The sequence below is a fragment of the Diadema setosum genome, chromosome 11 (genome assembly GCF_964275005.1).
Source record: "Diadema setosum chromosome 11, eeDiaSeto1, whole genome shotgun sequence".
NCBI classification, from domain to species: domain Eukaryota; kingdom Metazoa; phylum Echinodermata; class Echinoidea; order Diadematoida; family Diadematidae; genus Diadema; species Diadema setosum.
In genome coordinates this window covers 30,429,872-30,455,728 of record NC_092695.1, presented here as the reverse complement: position 1 = coordinate 30,455,728, position 25,857 = coordinate 30,429,872, and the positions used below count along the sequence as shown (strand labels likewise).

Genomic DNA, 25,857 nt, shown 5'->3' with positions numbered 1-25,857 from the left:
GGCTTTTCTATTGCATACAAGTACATTCTTTGGAGTCAAAAGGGGCCTGAGCTTTCGATCCTACCAGAATCTTCGTCAGAGACAAAATTTTGCCTCTGACGAAGATCCTGCTAGGATCGAAAGCTCAGACCCCTTTTGACTCCATTTTACTTCATTGGCTCGCCTTCATTGGATAAGCAGTTTTCAGCAGCTTTTTTTGCTACAAGTACATTCTTTGAGACACCTGAACCAAATTCATGGTCAAGATTTTCTGAGTTTTCTACTCCATGAGTGTGTAATTGCAGTATTTCGCATTATATCCTTGAGAGTCACATCTCCTATCACCTCAAACCATGACTTGTTCTCTTTTGCAACTTCTCTCCTGGTTACTGCAACGTTAAACTCCTATGCAGAGGTGATGCTCGTGCTGAAGTACTCATCCTGAAAGTCAAGGAATTTTGTTTGAGCAATTATTTTCTCCTGGGCCACATCACTGATGTATACAGAGCTATTTGTGCCTGATTCCAAAGGCCAGATTGGACTTCATCTTGACTGGAGCCTGAATAATTCTTAGAGAAGTCGATGTCGAGGACAGCAAAATCTGAGGGAAGACATGAAGCCATTTTCTTGTCATCTTCATAGCTTGCTGATTGTTGGCACTTTATGAAGCAATGTTCCAAGAACTTAAAAAAACTGGCACTGGCATACATGTAGAGCAGTGACGTTCATGAAGAGTTCCTGATACATTATACTTTCTTGTTGAAGAGGCAGCCACTCATCCACTTTCCATGATGCTCTCGCTTTCATTGGAGAGGACATTTTTCTCCTCTATTTTTCATCGACATCAAGTTACTTTGTGTAGAGATACGCAGGGAGGGCATCACCCAATTGCACTCCTGTGGGCGTTTTCTCACAGTCCCATTATTGTGACTGTCATCACCATCATTGCGACACATACTGTATACTCAGACATAGGGAGATTTCAACTATTGGTGTATAGTTCCGATCTGACCTTGGCAGCTTTATTTCTGTAACCAAAGTTCCATATTTACCAGATCTATCAAAGTGTCACAAGATATTTCAAACTTCCGAGACGGTACAAACTCTGTCACTCCATTCTCGGACTGACTGATGATGAGCAGTAGCTCATCATCATTTTCAGAAAATTTTCTTCCCCTACATACTGTAGGTCTGTACTCGGCGAGATCTAAACTCAACTCCTCCTCCCACTCCCAAAAAGCAAACCTCCACAACTAAGGACAAAGGAACCCCAAATCCGATGTCTCCCACAATTTCCCAACTTAAACACAGACCCAATTAAAAGCTCATTGGAGGTGGCCAACTTGATTTCCTAACAAAACATTTTATACTGCTACTAAGTTCCTTGGCTGTGTATACAGAAAAGGCACAGTGCACAAAGAGCTATACCCCCTTCCCTGTTATCTACCACAGTTAATCCTTTTATAGTCCCAACTCAATTGCCCACCAAAATAAAATCCAAACAAAGTGCAGCTCAATTAAACACTAACAACAATAACGCACTGCACTTTAACTGTAAACTTCACTTTCCTGTACTGGTTTACAACTTAATTTGAAATTCCAGTTAACAGCAAATCTCACACTGTATCCCTCACCAAATGTGAATTTCATCATTTGTATGGTACAGATGCTGCACTAAACAGATTCCTGGCACAAGAGTTTACAGTTCATGCTCCTGACGTTTTCAGTTGTCTGGTATGTGTCAATTATATATCCGTTGATGCCCTTCTCTTTGAAAAATTACACAAAGTCCTCATTGCCCTTTCATATTTTGGCTTGTGCTACCTTTTTCACCAGACATTTGACAGACTGTTCGTCAAGTACTTCTGATGTATCAAAGCTTGAATTCATTTTTTTGCCAACTATCAAAACATCCCTTGTCCCATTGTCATATATAACATAATGCATTTTGGTATTATTACGCTGCCCTCTTTCACACAAACAGAAAAGAAGAGGCTTCTGTCTGACTGCTAGCTGATGGAAAGTCCATGTTCTTCCGAAGTTGCCTTTTCTGCTCACTTAATGTCTTCTATGGGCACTGAAACTTTACAGGAACGTATATCTTAGGAGTCATCATGCGCTTGAAACTGCTTGAGGGAAACATCGCTTGTGAATGTTTTTTGTGCTTTTCGAGTCCTTTATGGTGGCGGTACAACTCCATCTCACAGGCTCTGCATACATGTATGTACTGTGGGAAAATTTCAGACTTCTCATCATGTACATCAAACTGAAACACTTCCTTGATTGCTTTTTCATATTTTCCTTTCAAAACTCTGATCACATCACACCTACTACGTATGTCTAGGTCAGTGAATTGACCACATACTAGAGTTGATGAGAAAAACCTGAGTGGGTAACCAGTGTCACCACTCCACAATATGTGTTAACTTATGCATGGCAATATGCATTGCATGTCTGGAAAAAAAAAAGTGTGAACAGGTGTGATCTACTCTGCTGAAACCATTTTCCAAATTCTCAGTTTTGATTGCAAATTCAAATTAAATGATCAGGTCAACCACTTCTCCCTCCAAAAGGAGGGGCCATCAGAATAGGCTCACATGTGAATCATAATCCCTCTGAAAAGGGTAAGTTAACGGTTGAATACAGACAAATAAACATATTTTTCAATTTGTCATATTGTCTTGAATATATTTGGCAAAATAAACATAAAAGGAATAGCTTGATTTTATCTTGTTATAACTTTACTTTGCTTAAAGACTTTCACATATTATATCCACTCAAAAATAATCACAAGGACAAGGTACAAAATTTGTATCACAGATGAATAACTGTGAACAACTTGCTTACTGATTTTCAGTAGCATTGTGCCTTCCTCCATCTCCATACTGTTGTCTATATTGGTAATATGCTGTCTCCAAAACATCTACGTCCAGGCAGACATTCCTGAAGCCACGATGCTCGGCGATGCAGTCCAGGGACTTCGTCTCGTCATTGCCAGCATACCTGTTCATCTTCAGCACCACTTGTTCCACTCCACTCCATCTCCATACTGTTGTCTATACTGGCAGTATGCTGTCTCCAAAACATCTACATCCAGGCAGACATTCCTGAAGCCACGATGCACGGCGATGCAGTCCAGGGACTTCGTCTCGTCATTGCCAGCGTACCTGTCCATCTTCAGCACCACTTGTTCCACTCCACTCCATCTCCATACTGTTGTCTATACTGGTAGTATGCTGTCTCCAAAACATCTACGTCCAGGCAGACATTTCTGATGCAGTCCAGGGACTTCGTCTCATCGTAGCCTGCAAACTTGTCCATCTTGAGCACCACTTGCTCTACTTCCTTGCAGCAGATGCTCTCCCTCACTGTTGGCATTGGCTGACCGCCACCGGAGCATGAGCATCTTCAGCACCACTTGTTCCACTCCACTCCATCTCCATACTGTTGTCTATACTGGTAGTATGCTGTCTCCAAAACATCTACAAACTTGTCCATCTTGAGCACCACTTGCTCTACTTCCTTGCAGCAGATGCTCTCCCTCACTGTTGGCATTGGCTGACCGCCACCGGAGCATGAGCATCTTCAGCACCACTTGTTCCACTCCGCTCCATCTCCATACTGTTGTCTATACTGGTAGTATGCTGTCTCCAAAACATCTACATCCAGGCAGACATTCCTGAAGCCACGATGCACGGTGATGCAGTCCAGGGACTTCGTCTCGTCATTGCCAGCATACCTGTCCATCTTCAGCACCACTTGTTCCACTCCACTCCATCTCCATACTGTTGTCTATACTGGTAGTATGCTGTCTCCAAAACATCTACGTCCAGGCAGACATTTCTGATGCAGTCCAGGGACTTCGTCTCATCGTAGCCTGCAAACTTGTCCATCTTGAGCACCACTTGCTCTACTTCCTTGCAGCAGGTGCTCTCCCTCACTGTTGGCATTGGCTGACTGCCACCGGAGCATGAGCACCTGAAGATACACACACAAAGAGAGATTGAAAAAAAGAACAAGAAAGAGGATTGACTAAATGATTTTTCACCTAACAGAAAAAAAGAATACAGGGGAATTTCCAGTGAAGAGGAACAGCTTAGAAGTGTACTCACTCCCAGGTCAGCAAGAACTGTTTCAAAATAATAGTTACATTCACACGCTGTTCCTAAACTTTAAGTTAAGGTTGAAAACTTAACTCTCCATGATTAGCTCCACTCTTGAATTCACGACGCGGGTTCACATGCGCACCTAAACTTTAGGCTTCAATTTACAAGTGAATCCCGCTCAATGGTTATACCGGAAGTGTGGAGTCTTCACTATGATCTTGTTTCCACACAAAATAGCGTGGGGTGGTTTTCTTCATTATTGCTTCACATAATTATGTCTGGCTCTGCTCACACAGCGATCAATGGCTCTGTCTCTTCCTTAGTCCAGCCTTGTCGGTGCTGTTTCTTCTTGCCTCCGTCTGTGCCTGCGCCTCCTACTCTCGCTGATTCTTCTGACATGTTCTTTTTATTGTTGTTTAACTCAGGAATAAAAACACCTGTCCATCTGGATCAGAGAAATCCTTCGCCATCTGTTCCTGCACGTCCTTTTCTGTATTCGTGTGATACATGTTCACATAGTTTAAACAAGATTTGGGCAATTCAGAACAAAATATGCCATATAGCTCAGCAGCTACCTTCCTCGAATTACAGTATATGATTGTGCAGGTTGTGTTCTTTTGACACTGTTTTACTTCATCAGTTAAGAATTAGAAAATGTCATCAAATTCTCTCCTTCCTGTCTCAAAGTAGACATACTCCAAAGTGGACATCATGTACGACTTTATCATATGCGCTCAGGACATCCTCAACATGACGCCCAGCAATTGGAGTCATTGAACTGTAATTTTGCCACCATCATTTCCAACACCCCATAATTGCCTCTAAACAAGAGAAAATTTCAAAGTTACTTCCTTTTGTGAGTTGAGGGCAGACCTGATCGGCAATGTCCTTGTTCAGGAAGACATAACGTTTCACAAATGTGTGAAATTGATACTGTACTACACTTACCTTTACAATCCTCTCCAGTGTGCTTCTGGCAGACCTGAAGCATACCAATGTCTGCTCCACAGTAAATTTTGTCATGCTCATGGTTTAGAAGAGAAAGCCTGTACGCTTCAAGAGCACTTAATTAAGATGATCACGGATCATGGTAGGCCTAAGTAAGCGCTGGGGAAGTCTGACGTTATTTTGCACGTGCAAAGGGCACTTATACTTGTAAAGTGGTTCACATACTTGGGCATAATTATGTATAAATTTCCATGTCATGGCTCCATCATTGATGCTGGATGAGACTTTTTTGCAGGGGTTTGGGACATGGTGCTTCCTCTGGAGAATCTTTCTCGCCTTCAAACCTAGGAAACTCTCTTGCATTGCCTGATGGTTATCTCTACTTTCAGTGTCTAAATTGGCCAGATCTTGTGGGCTAATAACTGTTAACTTCTCCTGTTTTGATGAATTTGCTCAGGAAAGATACCAGCAAGGTCATGTGTTCGTCATGGATGTGATGCACCATAGGGGCCTTCTGTTCAGAAGTTGATAATGATATATGATACATGCACAGAATATAAAGGAACAGTACACCAAATTTGTAACTTTGTTCTGAGTCAAAGGCAGCATCAGTGCATGAAAGGATCAGAAGCCACAGCATTGCTTTCACTTAAACATTGTAAATGACCACTTTGTCAGGATTGCATGAGAAGGTCAAATCCCACTTTATTGCTACATAATAAAAGCAAACAAGAAATTAACTTTAACTTTGCCCCCATGACCATAAGGATACCAATTTTCATGCCAATACACTGAGACATTTTTGAAATATGGAAACAAACAGTGGCATTTTAGCATTTCCATTTCACCTCTGACCCCCTGGCCTAAATCTTTCCCCACAGAATAATTGCAAGGTACCGAATGTACAAGTTATGTAATATCCTTGTCCTGTACCCATTAATGCCGGTGTACAATTCAGTAATGCATGTACAAGTTATGTATTATCCTTATCCTTATCTGTTTACAATGTATAGCCAGTATACATTAAAGTAATGTGCAAGTTATATATTAACCGTCTCCTTACCTGTTAATGTCAGTGTACACTTTTTAAAGTTAGATTATTCATCATTCAGTGAAAGGAAGTCAATGTGTGCCTGACTGACTCAAAGATTTGGGCTTGCAATTTGGATTTAACCAGAAGAGGACTGTAGCTTTTTGCCAGTTTGTGACATGTCCAAAAAGAAAAAAAAAAATGGTGAAAGGTGCAGATGACGCCCTTCTGGTGTGAAAATAATCAGTAAATCTAGCATTGCACCCTGAAGTCCATTCTGTCTTTTCTTTGGGGTCCTCTTCAGTGGGTAAGGGAATGAAGGGTTATCACCAATGGTGAAGGTCCCTGCTCTTTGGTTCTCAACGACTAGATGTTCCGCTATTTCTGCTCTACTGAAATTGTCCAGTGGCTAATTTTCATCACATTCTGCCTCATTGGCTAAGTTGTTATTGTCCTAAATTGAGTATTTCATGCCAATTGAGGAAATATTATGGTTTAAGATTTGTGTGTAAAGTCAGTGGAAGACTTGTGAGGGCATGTTATCACCCCATCACGTGAAAATATGTGGATGCTGCTGATATCAGTTTAGTGAAAAGTGAACTTTCTTATTTTAGGTTTAATTCTATTATGAAACATGTACAATCTTCTTTTTTTTTATAAATATTATTTTATCTATTAAATTCAACTTGATTGTGATGTCGAGTTGCCTCTACAATAATACAGCAAAAGCGTACTGTCTTGATTACAATGTAAGTTCAGCTAGTATCAGATCAAAGGAGGGAAATGAAGATGATGAAAATATGACTGTGTGTGTGTGTGTGTGTGTGTGTGTGTGTGCATCGTTGAATACTGTAAAAGTGGATATTTTTGTGTGAATAATTTTTGAGCTCTGCAGAGTAAGATAGAGTTTCACATGTATTTAATTCTGCAGAATCAAGACATCAACTACTGAAACATATGGCAAGCTATAGTATTCCTGTGCTTTCATTTTTGCACTAGTGTTTGGTTGCGCGAAATGCGCAAAAATTTAAAGCCTCTCAAATTGCCACTTCTACAGTTAACTATCCTTCACTGTATCTGGTGAGCTCTGATTCCCTCTCACATACACACACACACACACTCCCTCTCTCTCTCTCTCTCTCTCTCTCACTCTCTCTGTTTAAAAAAAAAACAAAAAACAAGATTTGTTAGTAAATTTATACATAAAAGTGAAAGATCTCTCACAATTTGAAGCTGAAATATATCCAATACACGTGCCATTTGGAAAAAGCTTTATAAACTTTATTAGACATTTCTTTATTTACAACTTAAAGTATAATTTGACTCAAGAGCTGCTGTCACACAAAATTATAGCTATCTAATAATTACTGTGAGGAAAACTGACCAATTTTAGACAAATACTGTGAACATGTACTTATGATTTGTGACAAACCAATGTACCCTCACATCACAATGCAGCTAGTACAGATAAGTACAGACCATACTCCATTACCTAGATAGAATGTGCTGAGAAGAAGAAGAAAACTAGAAATGTCGCTATGGCGACTGATGCCTCCGCCATAATGCATGATTCTCCCAATAGGTGTATAGTACAATGTCTTCACAATGTGTGATGACAGTTTCACATAACTGGCAAAATATTGATATGACAGGCTTGTCAGAAATGTCTTGAATGTTCACTTTCCTCAAACTGGGTTTGCTAAAATTGTCTGAGAGTGCAGGTACATGTATTTGGGGAAATGAGGATTTTTACTTGACTTCTGACCGACCCTGTTATAAGTTTATGCACTAAGTAATTTTCAAGGTATGAAGAAAGAGTGTAATTACAGTACAAAATAGATTAAAAAAAAAAATCTAAACCTGACCTTAGACCCTTAACCTTTGACCTTTGACCTTATGGCTGGAAATTTCCCAGATAATCTCCATTAGGTAATACATGTATATATTAAGTTTTAAAACTAATAATGCAAGCATTGCATATACTAGTATATGAGGGAAACAATAAAATTTTGAGGAGTTGACCTTGACCTTTGACCCCTGGCTATTGACCCACAACCCCTAAATTCCCTAGATAATTCCTGCCAGTCAGTACATGCATATGTACCAAGTTCCAGATACATTGAACCATTTGCGAGAAAAGTGAAATTGCAACATTTTCACCTAACCTTTGACCTTTTGACCTTTGACCTTATGACATGAAACTCTCTGGAGAATCTTTACGCAGTAGTACATGTCTACACTAAGTTTCAATAAAATACCTTCAGGCATTGCATAGATATGGGGGAAATAGCAACATTTTTAGCATTTGACCTTGACCTTTTGACCTCTTACCAATGTCACTAAAATCTCCTCAACTAATTGTCCCATCATACATCATCCTTGGACCAAGTTTGGTGAAAGCTGCTTCATCCAGTCTTGAGTTATCACATAAACAGATAAATTTTAGGATTTGACCTTGATCTTTGACCTTTGACCTCTGTCCGATTTCACTAAAAAACTAATCATGTAATTGTCCAATCATACATCATCCTCGGACAAAGTTTGGTGAAATTTCCTCAATCCAGTCTTGAGTTATCACGTAAACGGATACAATTTCATGATTTGACCTTGACCTTTGACCTTTGACCTTTGGCCGATTTCACCCAAAATCTAATCAAATAAATGCCCCATCACACTTTATACTTGGACCAAGTTTGGTAAAATTCCAGTCAATATTTCTCAAGTTATCGCGTAAACGAATGTGGACGGACGTACATACGGACGTACGTACGGACAGACGGACAACCCGAAAACATAATGCCTCCGGCACCACTTCGTGGCGGAGGCATAAAAAGAACACTAGAAATACATTGTAATGGTATTGAAAATTAGAATTGCCCATTTACATGAAATTGAACTTGATACACTACATTTCTTTGACTTTTGCTGCAAAATCTGTTGTTGTTGCCGCCAATATCCAAGCACTCCTATAAACACACACAAAAATTCCTCTGCAAAGTCACTACAGAAAAAAAAATCTTTGTATATAAATCCAAAGAGACAATGGTAGTGTCAAAGTGGGGGGAGGAGGTCTACTGTAATTCATGCATGTAGTCATGTCTCGTTGCCAAGAAAATAATATTCACTTTCCTAATCACAACTTTCTTAAAATATATTGCTTTCATATTTAAGCAATGTATAAAATGTACTCGAGCCATGCACTGATTTGAGTAACAAAACTACATGTACATGTACTGCTTCAAGGGCCTGCACACTATAGTGAATGCCAAACAAATGCCCAATGAATTCAAAAATTTGAAGATAGTTCCTACCCATTCCTAATACTGGACTGATTTGTAACATGTTTGATTTTTTTTTTTTTTTAACTCATAAGCTATTCTTAGGGATTCACAGAGATACGATGGGAATTTTAGACATGTTCAAAAAAAAAAAAAAAAATGGCTCAAACAATCTCTGCGAATCCCTAAAATAGCTAATGAAAATAAAGAATGTCAAACATGTTTAGAATAAGAACTAGTTTCACATCTTTAGTATCTTGTATTCTTGTAAGGTATCTTCAAATATCCAAATTCGTTGGGCATTTGTTGGGCACTTGCTCAACTGTGATGGGACCTTTACACAGTTATTGCATTGAAATGACAAAATTCTGAATGAAAGTAAATATTTACACACTCTGATCAAACAAGCCATATGGGAGATTTCATTTTCAATTCATTAATACATTCCATCCCTTACAGCTGTGTAACCCATCAGACCGGACATTTGGTCAATTTTGATATGAAAACTACATTGTACTGCTGTCATAATTCATTTCCTTTCTATACATTCAACCTTCCTCGGCAAGCAACTCAATTGGAAGCAAAGTGAGGGCTTATAAATGCACTTCTAGGCCCGAATTCGCGAAGGTGGTACAATCTTGTCCATGGTTTAAACCATGGACAAAGACCATGGGGCGTCAAGTGTTGCATGGAATATTTTGTTACGAAATCAGTCATTTCGTCAACAAGGAAATTATCATTTCGTTACAAAATAATAATTTCATTGATGAAATATTCTATGCGACACTTGGCGCCCCATGGTCTTTGTCCATGGTTTAAACCATGGACAAGATTGTACCACCTTCGTGAATTCGGGCCCTAGTGTTACTTGAAGTCAAAATAGGACTTTTTTTTTTTGCACTGGCAAATCAAATGCCTGCCACCAACATCAGGCGTGTGTTCATACACAAATTTCTGTGACCCAAGTAACAAGTATAAACATTCAAGTCCTTGACGAAAGCTACGTACATCATAATCTGGACACGCTCCGGCTAGTGAATTTAAAACTCTGGAATAATGATCATGTTTTCCACTTGTGAAGAGTAACAACCGCATGATTCTAAGACATACAATTATATTCCATGTAGCAACTATCATCGCTATGATACACAATCTAACGTTAAATGAAAAGTATATTGACAGACATGAATGTGATGGTAACAGTGCATATACATCTTCTTCTTTTTTTAAACCAACTTTGAATGAAGATACATGTAGGTTATCTACATCTGCTCCAAGTAACAGTTCTATGATGAATCAGCTTTTACAAGCGTTGTAAAGCTACAAAGTCCTACAATAGATGATGGAGCAGCATCTTTCTTCATAAAATCTGAATGAACTTATTGTATATTTCACAATAAAAATTACAGATAGATAAATTCTGGCATCTAAGGTAGAAGGAACAAATCAATTTCTGCAGCATGTTGACTCAATGAACAGGATGATGTACATTGTATTTATTGTATCGGATTTCTAGACCATTTTAACATGCTTGTTCCAAATACCATGACTTGTTAAAAGGAATGGTATTATTTTGGTTGAGATGGGGATCCAGGTTTTAACTTTTTGTAAGGCGTCCCACCTTTTATTAGGACCACTTTGTTTTGTTTTGTTTTGTTTTGGATATCTCGGCCATTTTAAAAATGATTTTCAACCAATTAACTTTTAATTCCTCTTAGAATTGCATGCTCTTTAACTTTTGTAAATTTTTTTGTAAAATTGGTTTCTAATTATCTTGCAAAAAGTTAAAACCTGAATCTTCATCACAACCAATACTATGCCATCCCTTTATATTGAAATAAAAACAAAAGATATAAATGCTCGCTCAATTGCACACTTGCTTTGAGTATATATTGCATCACACTTCTTCTAACCTCTACAAGTATATGAAACAGGAATGACTTGTGAAGTATCGTACAATGTACAAAGTATTGTAGACAGTGCAAGCTTACTGAGATTGACAGTGGTATGACATTCTAAAGTATGTGCATTTTTTGGTTATAATTTGCTCTCAGATTTCTGCAGGTCTTGTTACATATTCTGTACATAATTGATACACTGTGAGTGAACAGCATCTGTTTTATGACCTGATTCTTGCTCACACTTCTTTCCATACTGTGGCTTAGAGCTGCCAACTTATGACAAAAGGCAATGGCATTATAGACCACACAGTCTAGAATTTAAGTACACATGATATAAATTTCTCGCAGACTACAATCACTTTCTTTGAAAGTCAATAATTTAATTAAAGAACTTCTGGCTGACAGCCAGCTTTATACAGCTTTTCTTTGTTTGTTTGTTTGTTTGTTTGTTTGTTGTTGTTTTTTGGGGGGGTTGTTTGTTTGTTTACAACATGCAACAGCTTGTGTATAGCCCATGTAGTAAAAGACAATAAAACAATGGGATTCCTCGCTGTATTTTTCATAAGCATGATTATCATACAGTATAAAATGGAATAGCAGAAAGTCACACCATTCTATAACTGCTTTATTTGTTCCTGTGTTTACAGGGGACATTGTCTACTTCCTTGGATTATATGTGACTGCAAGAAAATACACACTGTGTAATATACAACACATAATTTGCTTTGGTAAAAGAAGTTATATCTTGGTTTAGTATTAAAACGAGTGTCATGCATGATCACAGAGGTAGATGTAGCAAATGGCCAGAAGTGTACATGCATGCATGAGTCTTGATACCCTTTTCTTACCTGAATCATTTTGGATGCACCTGAATATGTCTGGAAGTACATTGTAAAAAGCATAATGATAATAAAATACACATGTATGCACTGCCACAAAGAATGAAAATTAGATGGAAAAAAAGAGAAGTTCACATTGGCGACAGATTCTACAGTACTCAAGAATGAATCAACTAAAAACTGACCTTCATCCGTCATATCTCACTAGTGCCCACACACACAATACAAATATAAGGAGTCACTATATACCTATACTTCTACCTGGTATACATGGAACGGTGGCCTGTCACTGAGTTTAACCCTTTTCCTGTGAGATTCTAAAATTCTCATAGACTTTGCACACGACCACTTACATCCCATAAGCAATGGGTAAAAAGGAGTTATATCTTCATTGGTACATGAATATGAAATATTATGTTTTCATCAAGAAATATATTCAGTGCATTGTATTTGCAATTGGAATTTTAAGAAATATAAAAAAAAATCTGAGGTAATTTTTGGTATCTTAGAGATAACATTCACAAAGTCAAGCTTGTAGTACATTGTGGTGGAAATAGTAAAGTATCAAAAATTTCTGCTCACTAGTAGTCATTCATAACTTGCTATCAAATATCGAAGTCACTTTCAGAGGAGTTTGGCACAATGATCAGTGACTGAAGGAATGGAGTTGGATGCATCAAATGAGCATTTAGGATATCAAAACATGACACTACTTTCAAATAAAAATCTCAGTTCTTGCAAATCAATCACCTGAGAAATAGTTTGCAGTTGTTGTTGTTTTAAATCACAGTACAAGTGTACTTACTCATGAACTTCTTAGAAGTCCCTCAATATTGAGTAGAGTGCAGCATATTGCTTCAATGTGACCTGGCACAACAAAAAGCCAAAGTGTATCCAGTGCCTGTCTTAGTTTGCAAGTGGTAGTCAAGGGTAGACTTTAAGGGGATTGTACAGTTTTTCTTGAAATGGGGCTCCAGGCCATATGTCTTTTTATGATGCTTTTGCTTTAGGTAATGAGAAACCTCTTGTGAAATATTAAAGAGCATATAATTCTAAGAGGAATTAAAAGTTTATTCGATGAAAATTGGATTTGAAATGGGCGAGATATCCAAACAGAGTGATCCCAATCAAAGGTGGGATTGCTCAATTCATTTTACTTTGTTTTTGGACACCTCAGCAATTCAAAACCCAATTTTCATCAAATAAACTTTGAATTCCTCTTTAAATTGTATGCTTTTTAGAATTTCGTGAAATGGTTTCTAAGATTCTCACAGAAAGCTAAAAGCTGAATCCTCACCTCAACCAATACTATACCACCCCTATAGGCTTGTCATTTCATCTGTGCTTAAAAAACAAACAAACAAACAAAGATCAAAATCAAAAGCTCAACTCTTATAACACAATTTTTTTTTTTTTATGGGTGGCAGATAAATATTTCATCATTCAGAAAATTATTGAAACCCCAACTAAACCTTCTGATGCATTAACTTGAATGTTCTCTACCTCTGTATACATACTGCCATGGTGATTAAATGTTCAGTTGTTGTGCCAGGTCACAAGTAAAGAGTAATACTGTCCTTCAAATGAAGACAAAACTTAAAGAAAAAATCCACTCCAGAATTTTACCAATTTCATGAGAAAGAGAAAAATATTCCCTGCAGAACAATGCAAAGATGATCAAAATGGGATGAGGAATAAGAAAGTTATGACATTTTGACATTTCAAAACTTTTCAGAAAACACTTCTTGACCAGTCGTTATGAACATTCAAATCAGCAAGTTGATGATGTCATGCTCTCACAATTTCTTTTTCATTTAATGTACAGAAATGGCAAAAATCTCATATTTCAGCTGTATAAGTATAAAACTTGCTTTTAAATCACCCAAAACAAAAAAGAACAAACTCACATATTTGGGTATAGAATATCCTTTTACCTGCATTAACTAAAAATAACAATTTTTTCTGAATTTTGTACACAACATATGTGAAAAATTGTGGGGGTATGACATCATCAACTCGCTCAAAAACATTTATATGTTTAGAAGGACTGGTCCAGAAATATTTTCTGAAGAAATTTATTTCTTATTCAATTTTTATCATTTTTGGAACATTCGGTATGGATTTTTTTTTCTATTTCTTTTAGAGTTAATTTATATTTGGGGTGGATTTTCTCTGTAAAAAGAGCAAGTCAGCCCGCGAGGAAGCTTGTCAACACAATCATGTCTAAATATGCACAATAATCACATAGACGCCACCCTCATCCTTCCGTTCTGCTCTTTGTTAGCAAGCTGCTTCAATGCCTTGTGACTGAGAATGTCCACTGGTAGGCCACACCACTCGCTGGACTGCTCCCACAGTGCAACCTGCAGCCGCCTGTCATACGACAGGCTGCACGATGCCACACTGTCACAGTTGTCAAGGTAACAACCTCCCACTCCCTGCATATCCTCCGCTAGCGCTGCATACACAGTAGTCGCACAGCCTTTCCTTTTAGTCTAATGAAAATAAAGCAAACAATTTGAAAAAAACAAAAATTATTTTGACTGAAGCTTTGCACTACTTCATAGAGTAAATTCCGTGTATTTTAGTTTGTTCAGCAAAGTAATTTCATGTCATCATATAAACTCATTTTCATTTCATTTACTTGCTCTATTAAAGTTCTCTTGATATTTGGGTTTGACATGTTTCTGTGAAAAAATATACATGACCTCAATCTCTGAGCACTATTAATGCCAAAACATAGTTCTTATATGCCTGCAGAACTGTCAACTATTGCTCCAAATGTACACATATGTATATTAACTCTTTATGTGGCACGTTCGCACCTCCGACTCAGTCGACGGCTTGCCAACTTCGCATATTCTGCTCAACAAACAAAGCCGCCAAGACCGATCGATAAACCGCTAATTACTGCTAATCCCGCGGCACAATGAAAGCGTTTTTCGTGCTTTTGTTCCTCTCATATACGGCTTGCATTCTATGTGGTGATCGACTATCAAGCGATGTTCCCAACTAGATTTGCTCGTACATTCTAAGTTTCTGTCACGGTTTAATGTGCAAAAGTCATGCCTTTACAGTAATGCAGCAACTGGTCATTCAAAAGAAAAATTGAAAATAGAGTCGTCATACAATTTATATCGAAATAAAGCTTGGCATTCCTCTTTAACTTTGTCTACTATTATGCACATCTTAACAGAAATTTGTAGAAGTTACACAAATCGGAAAAACAGAATTCTTTCTCAAAGCATGACTACCTTCGTGTCTCAGAATAACGTGGCACACAGGGGGTTTCCACCCTGGCACATAAAGAGTTAAAGAGATGAGTGAAATAACATTACAAAATGCGATTTCAGTTGTGTAATGACAAAAATGTGAAACATTAACCAAAAAGGTTCACCAGAAGTCCACAAACTCGGAGCTCACCAATCATGGTTACTGTGTAATTTTTTTCATTATCGGTCATAGATCATCAACAAATCGGGCCACAGCAACATCAATCGGTCTTTCGTGCTAGTGTGAATTGTGTGCAGATTACGATTACCTGGGCACAATCAATACTTCCTCACAATGCTGAACAGGGAGGGTGATTCCGTTATAAAGTTTGGTATATACTGACTTTTATTATTTCACACTTTTGAACCAAAAATACTGCAAAAAAAATAACTTGTTATCCCGCCAATCAAAGTTTCTTGGCAGAGCTTTCTGATATATTGAAAGGAAATTCGAATTGGTAAAAGATGAATTTTGAGCCCCTAGGAGTACTATGTTTTAGTGTTCACAAATACAGTTATACTTTGAGCAGACTACTTTTGAATCTGCTTTATGGCTTAAATATTCTTGTCAACTTCATGTGCACTGCTTACTACATAGAGCACAATAAGGGCTGCTAATGGCCACACACATCAAAGTCATAGAAGTTTCAAATCTGAGCAATCTGGGAGATCTCTGTGTGTTTCAATACAGCATGCATGTTAATACACTGTATGTGAAACGAATTCCCAACCTGGGCAGGGCTTTTGATTCCCTTGTCAGAACATGAGGAAGAATTTTCAGTGAGCCTCCTGCCGCGGCAAAGACAGGAAGGCTTGGCGGCTCAGTGATATTCAACAAATAACATGCGGAGGGTATTTTGGGCATTTTTAGTTTTGGGGCCATGCAAATATTTGGGAAATAATCTAAAAATGTTATATTTTTAGTGTTTATGTCATACCTTATTTTGAAAAGGATAGATTGAAAATTTTAACTGACAAAATTCCCTTTCAATAAATTCCAAATTGTATGCTATGCCAAACACAAGTATTTGTTTTGAAAAATACAATAATTGCTGTACAAGTTATGAAAAATTGTAACATATATTTCAAACTTTCCTGTACCATTTTCCAAATTTTCTACCTAATTTTGTACATTGATATCTCAGGGTGCTAATACACAAATTTAAAGTATTTATCTCTTTTCACTGCTGAGATATTTGCATAATTGTGAGTCGGTCATCAATGTCCCATATACTGATTTTTCTATGGTACTTTGTGCAAAAACACATATTTCGACATCATTTTTGGCTGTAAAATTTCTCTTTTATAATAAAACTTATTTTTTATTTTAGTTTGATAAAACTAAATGTGTTTGAGTGAAATAACATGGGTCTTACACATACATACTTATTCTTGATAACAAAATTGAGAAAAAAAAATGTAGCTTAGGGCCACTTAAGTGGCCTTCAGCAGTTTACGGGGGAGCTACATTTGTAAAAATTAACACATCTTCAAGGTGCATGGGACTTTCATGCCCATTCTACACCACCCATTTACAAGTTAGAAAATTTCCAGCTCGCTTTCATATGAGCCATCATTCTACATGAAATTAAGAAAGTGCTAGAATGGCATGTATGGGCCTCTTATACATGTTGTCTATTGAATGCAATGAAAATGGCAGCAAAGCCTTTTTGGGTACAAGGTGACCTTCAGACATATGTGTATGGAGTCAGAGAAGTTCAAAGATTTCATTACTAATGCAACTGAAATCTATTTAAGGTCATTCTTGAATCATCAGAAAACTGCTGATAATTCATTGCACATCAGTAGCATAACCAGGGCAAGAACACTGTGGAGGAATGTAGATATGCAAGGTGGTGGGTAAACACTTGAGTGCTGTATGCGAGCAAAGAGCATGGGCTGATTTCAATATTCCACTGGGAGAGTACAATCTTTGATTTGACGTCCCCTTGGTCTCTGATACTCAACTTTAGGGCAAATTGGACTTTAGACCAATGACTGATGAGATCAGATAATCTTTTATCTAGGCAAAGGGGTCAAAGTCCATCTCCTTGATTGAATCGTGCAGTCCTTCACACAAGTAAAACGCTTTTGAATAGAGGGAATTCTACAAAGACTTCCAAGAGAGGATGCACTTTGTTGTGTTCACAATAAATATTTCAAACAAATACAATGTAAGAAAAAGAAGATTTGATCCCAATCCTTACCTCAGAATCTAATGAAAATATATTGCTAAATATATTGCTATTTGTAACAGGTAATGGTTTCATACACTTTTTATATGAAGAGATTGCTATGACAAATTTTGATTGAAAGGTATTAAAGGGGCATTCCAGACGATTTTCATAATTTCACATCATGTAGTACATAAATCGACATCTCTATGTATACATTCGTGGAATTTATTGTTGTCCTTGAGCAGAGATACCAATAAACTGAAAATCTTAAACAAATTACACTGAACAGTGTTGATGATATCACAGCCTCACATATTTCAGAAATGTAGCAGTGTAATTCCATTACACTACCGCCTGCTTAACAAGTTCACCTGTGAAAAATCTATGCATGCCAAGGTTATTTTTTTGTTCTACTTCCTTGAGCCCCAACTCATGCATTCTTATGGCGAGGCTGTCATGTCATCATCCTTGTTCATTGCAATTTGTTATAAATTTTGAAAACATTCTCATTCCCCAACCCAATCACTATAAATTCTGAAACTGTACAATAAGGGCCAAAATTTTTAAAGATTCCTTAATTTGGGGGCATTGGGGCCCCCTGGGGCCCACTGGGTGGGGCATGGTGCCCACTTTGATAAATTGAGATCCTGACCCCCTAGGGATGCTACCTGCCAAGTTTGACGAAAATCCATCATGAGGTTTTCAGGAAGAAGATGAAAATGTACAATTCAGGCCCCCATTTGGACCTTCCCAACCACCCCCCCCCCCCCCCCCCCCCCCGCCCCCAAGAGGGGCACCCCTGGATCTGCTATGAACAAACTTGAAACTACAGTCATTAATGTACTCACTCATAGTATTATCTTAGCTTATCTTAGAGAAGATTTTTAAAGATTCCTTCATTTTGGGGGGGGGGGGGGGGTTTGGGCCCCCTGGGGCCCACTGGGTGGGGCATGGTGCCCACTTTGATAAATTGAGATCCTGACCCCCTAGGGATGCTACCTGCCAAGTTTGACGAAAATCCATCATGAGGTTTTCAGGAAGAAGATGAAAATGTACAATTCAGCCCCCATTTGGACCTTCCCAACCAACCCCCCCCCCCCCCCCACCCCCGCCCCCAAGAGGGGCACCCCTGGATCTGCTATGAACAAACTTGAAACTACAGTCATTAATGTACTCACTCATAGTATTATCTTAGCTTATCTTAGAGAAGATTTTTAAAGATTCCTTCATTTTGGGGGGGGTTTGGGCCCCCTGGGGCCCACTGGGTGGGGCATGGTGCCCACTTTGATAAATTGAGATCCTGACCCCCTACGGATGCTACCTGCCAAGTTTGGTGAAAATGGGTCATGGGGTTCTCAAGAAGAAGAAGAAAATGTACAATTTAGGCCCCATTAGGACCCCTCCCCACCCCCCTCCCCTGGGTCCCAAGGGGGCACCCCTGATTCTGCCATGAACAAACTTGAAACTATAGTCATCAATGTACTAACTCATAGTATTAACTTAGCTCTATCACTTCTGGTTCTAGAGAAGAAGATTTTTACAGATTACTTAATTTTGGGGGGTTTAGGCCCCCTTGGGGGCCCCCTGGGTGGGGCATGGTGCCCATTTTAACAAATTGAGTTCCTAACCCCCTAGGGATGCTACCTGCCAAGTTTGATGAAAATCGGTCTGGGGTTTTCAAGAAGAAGATGAAAATGTAAAAAGTTTACGCACGACGGACGACGCACGACGGACGCCGGACGAAGGGCGATCGCAATAGCTCACTTGAGCCTTTGGCTCAGGTGAGCTAATAAAAAATATTTTATATATCACTAATTAGCTTCCTACATATCATAACCTAGAGATATGGGCACACTGTGGCTTGACTGTCTGCACTTTCAAAGCTTGACAAAATGCTGTGTTGAAAGGATCATTGAATTTCAACTATGGGTTTATATAGTGGAGAGAGATGGGAACACAGCTTCACTCACCCACATCAGTCCAAACTGAGTGATGACCATCTTGACCATTTGGATCACAGGATGAAGGTTCCGATAGAGGTTAGTACTGACCATTCCTGGATGGAGGCTATTGATGGTCACGCGGCGACTAGCACGGTATATACGCCGCTGGAGCTCCTGTGTGCCCAAGACTACGGCCAGTTTACTATCAGCATATGCCTTGTATGGAGAATACAGCTCTTCTGGCATGCTGCCAAGTGCACACAAAATGAAACAAATCCATGCAAAAAAAAGCTAATTACGACCCAATTGATACAAATCTTGAAATTGAATTTCCAGAATTGGATGCCAGTGAAAAAGAGATAATGTCAGCTCATATTTGCTGCTGGCAAAATTACCATAAGGACTGTGCTAAAGAGTATGTTGAATGCCCTACAATTTTGAGTAGAGAAACAATACATGTAAACCTTTTGTGGTGCTGAAAAAACAACAAAGAAAACCCATACCATAAAAATCTAAAAACAAAACAGCAATACATGTACCATTGAGTGCAAGGCCATGACAAATTACTTGCTGTGATATTTACTTTCCCCGTGCAATTTTCACACGGTGAAAGCTAAAAGAAAAAACAAAAACCAGCACATGTAATGGGGGTGGGGTACAATTGCAGTAGGGTATTGTATTGATGAAGGCTGACAATGCACACAATAGTTCAAGACTGTGTACATGGTGAGACTTGTGTGTTTGTGAAGTAGTGATATGGAATTTAATCAAACACAAAAAGCATTTACACATATATCTCAAAAGGTCACCAACTGATTTGCTATCCTATGTGTATCAGGAAAGCTTTGTGTGTGATTGAAAATGTATTTGAAACAAAAATTGAGCACAGTAATTATTTGAACTGTACATTCAGTCCCAGGCCTAAACTGTAGTTACACCAATATTCTAGACACAAATATTATTTGACTCATTCAAGGGGGATGAGTACCCACATCTTAGTCAGGTGTGTAGGGTCCAGTGAACCGCCAAAGTGCGCAATGGAAGAGACGTTGACAATCCTGGAGTAATTCCTGGAGTCGGCCGAGTTGTGCAAGGTGTCTAGGAGAAGTCTGGTCAGGTAGAAGTGACCAAGGTAGTTGACCTGGAACTGAAGCTCAAAGTCGTCCACTGTCTTGTGGTATGGAGTTATCATCACACCAGCTGGGTCAAACAAATCAAAGACAGTTATAACTCTTCACTCGCAGCACAATACCACACTTTGCAGCACTTTATGGAGCTTTGCACTCAGTGTATAATGAGTGATTTTCATGTACAAGAAGTTAGAAAAAGAATTGATACTGATATCTGAACAAATGCAATGTTAATGAGATGATTATAAATTTTGACATTATTGGAAACAAACTAAATTTTGGAATTACTGGAGTCACAATTTTCAACACGAATAACACATGTTTGACATCAGTTCTGATTTCAGTTACTGGTATTGTACGTGTTGATGTCATAATATATGCTCCAATTTCCCTCTTTACATTAAAGGGAAGATAAACCCCAAGAGCAATGTGGAAAGTGAAAGTAGCAACATTAGTAGAACACATCAGTGAAAGTTTGAGGAAAATCGGACAATCGATGCAAAAGTTATGAATTTTTAAAGTTTTGATGTTGGAACCGCTGGATGAGGAGACTACTAGAGGATATGACGTATGAGTGGACAACAAAACAAAGAAAATATAAAGGAAATTCAACAAAAATTCACTTTTCTAGAATCATGAAAGAGCAATGGACCGACTTCTTTCAGAAAGCAGGGGGAATAATTGCTACCCTTAACATATGTCAGTATCAAGTTGATGGAATTTGTAATTTTCATGAAAAATGGAATTTTGTAGAATTTTCTTTATATTTTCTTGGTATTGTTGTCCACTCATACGTCATAACCTCTAGTAGTCTCCTCATCCAGCGGTTCCAACACCAAAACTTTAAAAATTCATAACTTTTGCATCGATTGTCCGATTTTCTTCAAACTTTCACTGATGTGTTCTACTAATGTTGCTGCTTTCACTCAATCCACATTGCTCTTGGGGTTTATCTTCCCTTTAATGCTTAAATAAGACAGATGACACAAATTTCTTTTCTTCACTGCCTTATGTTGAGATGCACTCAAACGACTGTGTAAATTCAACCTTACTCTTTGCTACATGTATGTAAAAATTAACACCCACCCTATACCAGCTGTTGACATTTACACCCAAATGCCAGCAAAGTTTGTAACCCCTGAACAGTTGAGCAGCTTACCATTATTTACAAGGACATGAAGAGGTAGCTTTTTATCGATGAAGGTCTTAGCAAACTGCTGGACAGATGCCAGGGAAGACAAATCCAGAGGAATCCAGTCAACTCTGGCAAGAGCATTTTCTGACTTGATGAACTCAAATGCTCTCTTTGCCTCTTTTGAGCTTGGGGTTCCTAAAATCAAAAGGTTAGTAATATAGCATTATTGATAGTCAATTATTTACTTTTGAAAAAAAGAAAGAAAATGTGTCTGAGGAGGTGCAGAAAATGTACCGGTAATTCACAGCCCAGAATTAAAAATTGTGAAAAACTAGCAGGAGTGGATACATTTTCTCATGCATAAATATTTCACTAACATGTACTACCACAGAGCATCACATTTGCAAACAGCAATAGCCCCCCTTCCCCTCCATAAGTTTACCATACCTAATTCCTTCTCAGAGATTTTCAATCACAAAGAATTCCCATTGTTAGCATAATAGTCCTTTTCTGTCATAAGATCTGTCTTTTCTCCGAGGGAAAAATTAATAAAAACATGAACTGACTCAAAAGACATCCTAAAAAGGAAAGAAAAACTGAAAGAAGTGACAAATCCCTGTCAGTACACCACAATTACCTTTAGTTTCTTGCCCCCCCCCCCTCAACTTTTCTGCCTTCAGCAACAGAGAAAAAGGATGATAGAAGGCTTGTCATGGCTGATAATTAAATACAAACAAGGTGTGCACGTTTCCCAGATAAAGTACAGACAGATATCAGTGATCTTGCTCTTGAGTGATTAGATTGTGATATATGCTTCAAACAGGAACCTTTAATCAAGGCAAAGTTATGCAAATAGCTCAAGGAAATCCTATGGCAACAGTATTTGAATCATCAATTCTTGAAGGTTCATGTATTTAATTTGATTAAACTGCAAACATTTTCATCTCAGAGAAGATCAAAAGAATACCTCTCTGCGCCTCTGTTGTAATACTACAACATAAAATAACTCATTACTTTCTTCATTTTGAACTGAATTCGCACAAAATTTCATTGTTTTGTTTCTCTTGTTTTGCTGTTTCTATTCACATTTGTACTTACATATGTAAAAGCTAATTTTGGCACTGTCTAAATTTGTTGAATTTTTACCTATAAACACTTGCATTCCTGCACGGCATAGTTCCTTGACAACTTCAAGGCCAATACCAACAGCACCTCCAGTCACTATGGCAACTTTGCCATCATATCTTGGTACATCTGTGGAAGAATGAAGTACATCCATGCAGAGAAATAAGGAAAACCTGTGCACTGTGGGAAACTCTTGCAGAATTTCACATACTTGTAACTAAGAGGTGCAGGTACAAATGCAATCATCAAATTGCTGTCTACAGCACAAGTTGCAACTGGGATCTCCTAGCCACAGCAGAGGAAAAAAAAAATCATCTCAATATTTTTGACTCAAAATGTCACATCGTATATCTTGTCATTGAAGGTCTTGTTTGAAAAGAATTATGTCATGCATGTCGTAGATCTATCCTTTCCCATGAAATTTGCTATCATTAATTCCCAATTTGTTTTCAGTCATTACGATTGATACCAGTGATATCATTTGCTACCTCAGGACCCAAATTTTCATATCAAAGGTTATAACCAACATTTAAAAAAAAAATGAAATAAAACAAAACAAAACATGAAAACATAAAAAAAAAAACCTGTGAAAACATAACACACACAAACACACACACCCACACACACACACACATTCTCCTCATATTTCATGCAATTTTGTATTTTCACAATACAGAGGTACATGTAGGCCCATTGCATATGGTGAAACTGCAATGTACTATGCATGATACAGACTGCAGATTGGCATGCAATGTAGTGAATGAAATTGAATATTACTGTGGTGCCACCATTTCTCTTCATTTACTGGTATGTATCATACATATCACATCCTGGACAATTCCATTCAGTTTTAACCGAGTAAATTTCTTCAGTAATGTTAATTATTGCATTCCATTCATAGTGGCAGACAAAAGGGTGTGCAAGTGACAATGATAGTTAAACATATGACTTCATATTTGGACCACAGGAATGTATCGCTTTCAGATTAAAACCACCAGCAGGGTAGCAAGCATAAACTATGGTACAGCTGTACGCTGTTTTGTTGTTAATTGTCGTCTGAAAGTTGATAATCTAACACACAGGCAAGCACCTGAGGTGATGCACTATAAAGTCATGATCAGTTAGTTTCATTCTGTGTCATCAAAAGTGAATACAGAGGCGCAGCATACCCACTGCATAGCAGGATGTTTACATTTGCTATGCCACTGCTATTGTTCTACAAAACTCCAAGGTTCGTACTCTGTTTAATGTACAACACCGTACGTCTTTATGATCGATGTACAGACTGAGCGTAAAAGTTCAAAGCCGACGGAAAAAAACAGGGTAAAGGGTGTGGATGAGGGGTCAAAAAGCTTTAGCACAATGTTGTAAATTGTGCAATCTGGTGCATACTGAAAGTAATATTTTGGCTTATTCTGAAAACACAAATTGTCTCAAAATGTGACTCTTTTGGTGGTTGGTTATCCATGTTTGTGTACAATGTGTGTGTTTTGGAGGTTTATTTATTGCAAGGCATGAGAAAAAGATTTTGACAGGAGTATAAGCATGAAAAAGACAATTTAACATGTGAAGAGAACTAGAAGATTTACCTTAAGAGACCTACGCCTGATAGACCTATGTAGGTCCTTGTTTAAGTTTTGTCTAATTTAGATTTGCACACTGCACAACCGGTTTTTTTTCCTAAGAAATGTAATTGATTTGTACATGTACAACTATTGATATTGTGCAAATGAAGGCGCAAATATTCAAATGTGAATGACGTGCCTCTTTAATACAACAACGATACGTTGATGACAATCAACCATGCACCAAGTCCTTACAATACAGCACAGAAATATATATATATATATATATATATATATATATATATATATCTCTGTATATATATATAATATTCATATATAAATTATATCTGAGGCCTAATGCATTCTATTTAGATTTTAATCACCAAGAGTTTTATCATTGTCTGACACTGACAATCTGTCTGTAGAATCAGATTTATTCAAAATTCAAAATTATTAATATATGGTAAGTTGAGTTGTATTGAAGATCACAATTTAAGGATTGCAAAGGATAATGATTTGTTTTTACTTTGCCTTTAATTGTGTAACGTTAGTTGGTTATTTGTACGTTGAACGGCGTTTTAATACAGCTGTAATAAAATTAGTTCTCTTACAAGTCGATAAAAACCTGTTTTAGCAATCTAACTTCGAGACTAACAAGTTATCAACAAGTATCTATATCAAGACTCTATACATAGTCATAGAACATAAAGTTTCTTTGCAAAACCAGCATCTACAAATTCCCCAAATATAAATAGGCCTACTGACTGTACTCAATTGAAACTGAGAAGGCAGTGAAGCTCTTAAGGTATATACTGTAATTCTTTCCGCTGATTTACCTTCTAATTTCTTGTGGCCTCGCAACAGCTGTCGAATGGTTGCAAATATTGCGATGCCGTACATAATCAGCATGTAGAATATCTGCTTCCACAACTCCATGATAATTTATCACGTACACCACACATAAACACTGCAGCTGCCCATCGATTTCTTAGCCGAAAGCGCCGGGCCAGAATCGGGGGAGGTGAGGGGAGGACGGCACGCGTTAGATCGGTGGAGTTCGCTTGTTCAAAGCTCATAGACTCGAGGCACAGGCTCACACCTCATTTCATCAGTGCAGTGTAGTGTAGACGCTCAAATGTGGGAGACCACACAGCAATGCACAGACGCCGACGATCGCCGATCAATCTAATCTAAAGCTCATAATTTATAAATATCATGCTCTGCAGTGTGACTGCTGATACTGTAGGGTCGTCTACTCTAAGAAGGTTTGTTAGCACTGAACTTGTGTAAGGCCCAGGTGTCCGATCCTGGTGGTCCGATCCTCCTGATCCTAGATCCTGCTCTCACGTCTCACGTGATACATTGTACAACAATATTATGTATGTTGTTGTTTTGGTTTTTCGTTTTACTTTTTATATTGAAAACTGTG

The 25,857-nt window shown here is 38.1% G+C and overlaps 1 protein-coding gene across 1 annotated transcript; it reads right to left on the bottom strand.

The window, feature by feature from the left end:
• Positions 1-13,953: 13,953 nt before the first annotated feature.
• On the bottom strand, positions 13,954-25,491 carry LOC140235284 (polyprenol dehydrogenase-like). Its single transcript, XM_072315315.1, has 6 exons — positions 25,265-25,491; positions 22,885-22,992; positions 21,763-21,933; positions 20,466-20,673; positions 19,501-19,720; positions 13,954-14,576 (listed from the first exon to the last, which is right to left on the bottom strand). Exons 1-6 carry the CDS (start codon positions 25,362-25,364, stop codon positions 14,322-14,324), a joined length of 1,062 nt encoding a protein of 353 aa, XP_072171416.1. The 5' UTR covers positions 25,365-25,491; the 3' UTR covers positions 13,954-14,321.
• Positions 25,492-25,857: the final 366 nt, after the last annotated feature.

Excerpts from the sequence above, each read along its gene's own strand:
- LOC140235284 (XM_072315315.1), bottom strand. The coding sequence starts at position 25,364 with ATGGAGTTGTGGAAGCAGATATTCTACATGCTGATTATGTACGGCATC. Across the intron at positions 22,993-25,264 it reads AGGCCACAAGAAATTAGAAG|ATGTACCAAGATATGATGGC; the intron begins GTAAATCAGCGG and ends ATTCTTCCACAG. Across the intron at positions 21,934-22,884 it reads AGGAATGCAAGTGTTTATAG|GAACCCCAAGCTCAAAAGAG; the intron begins GTAAAAATTCAA and ends TTTTGATTTTAG.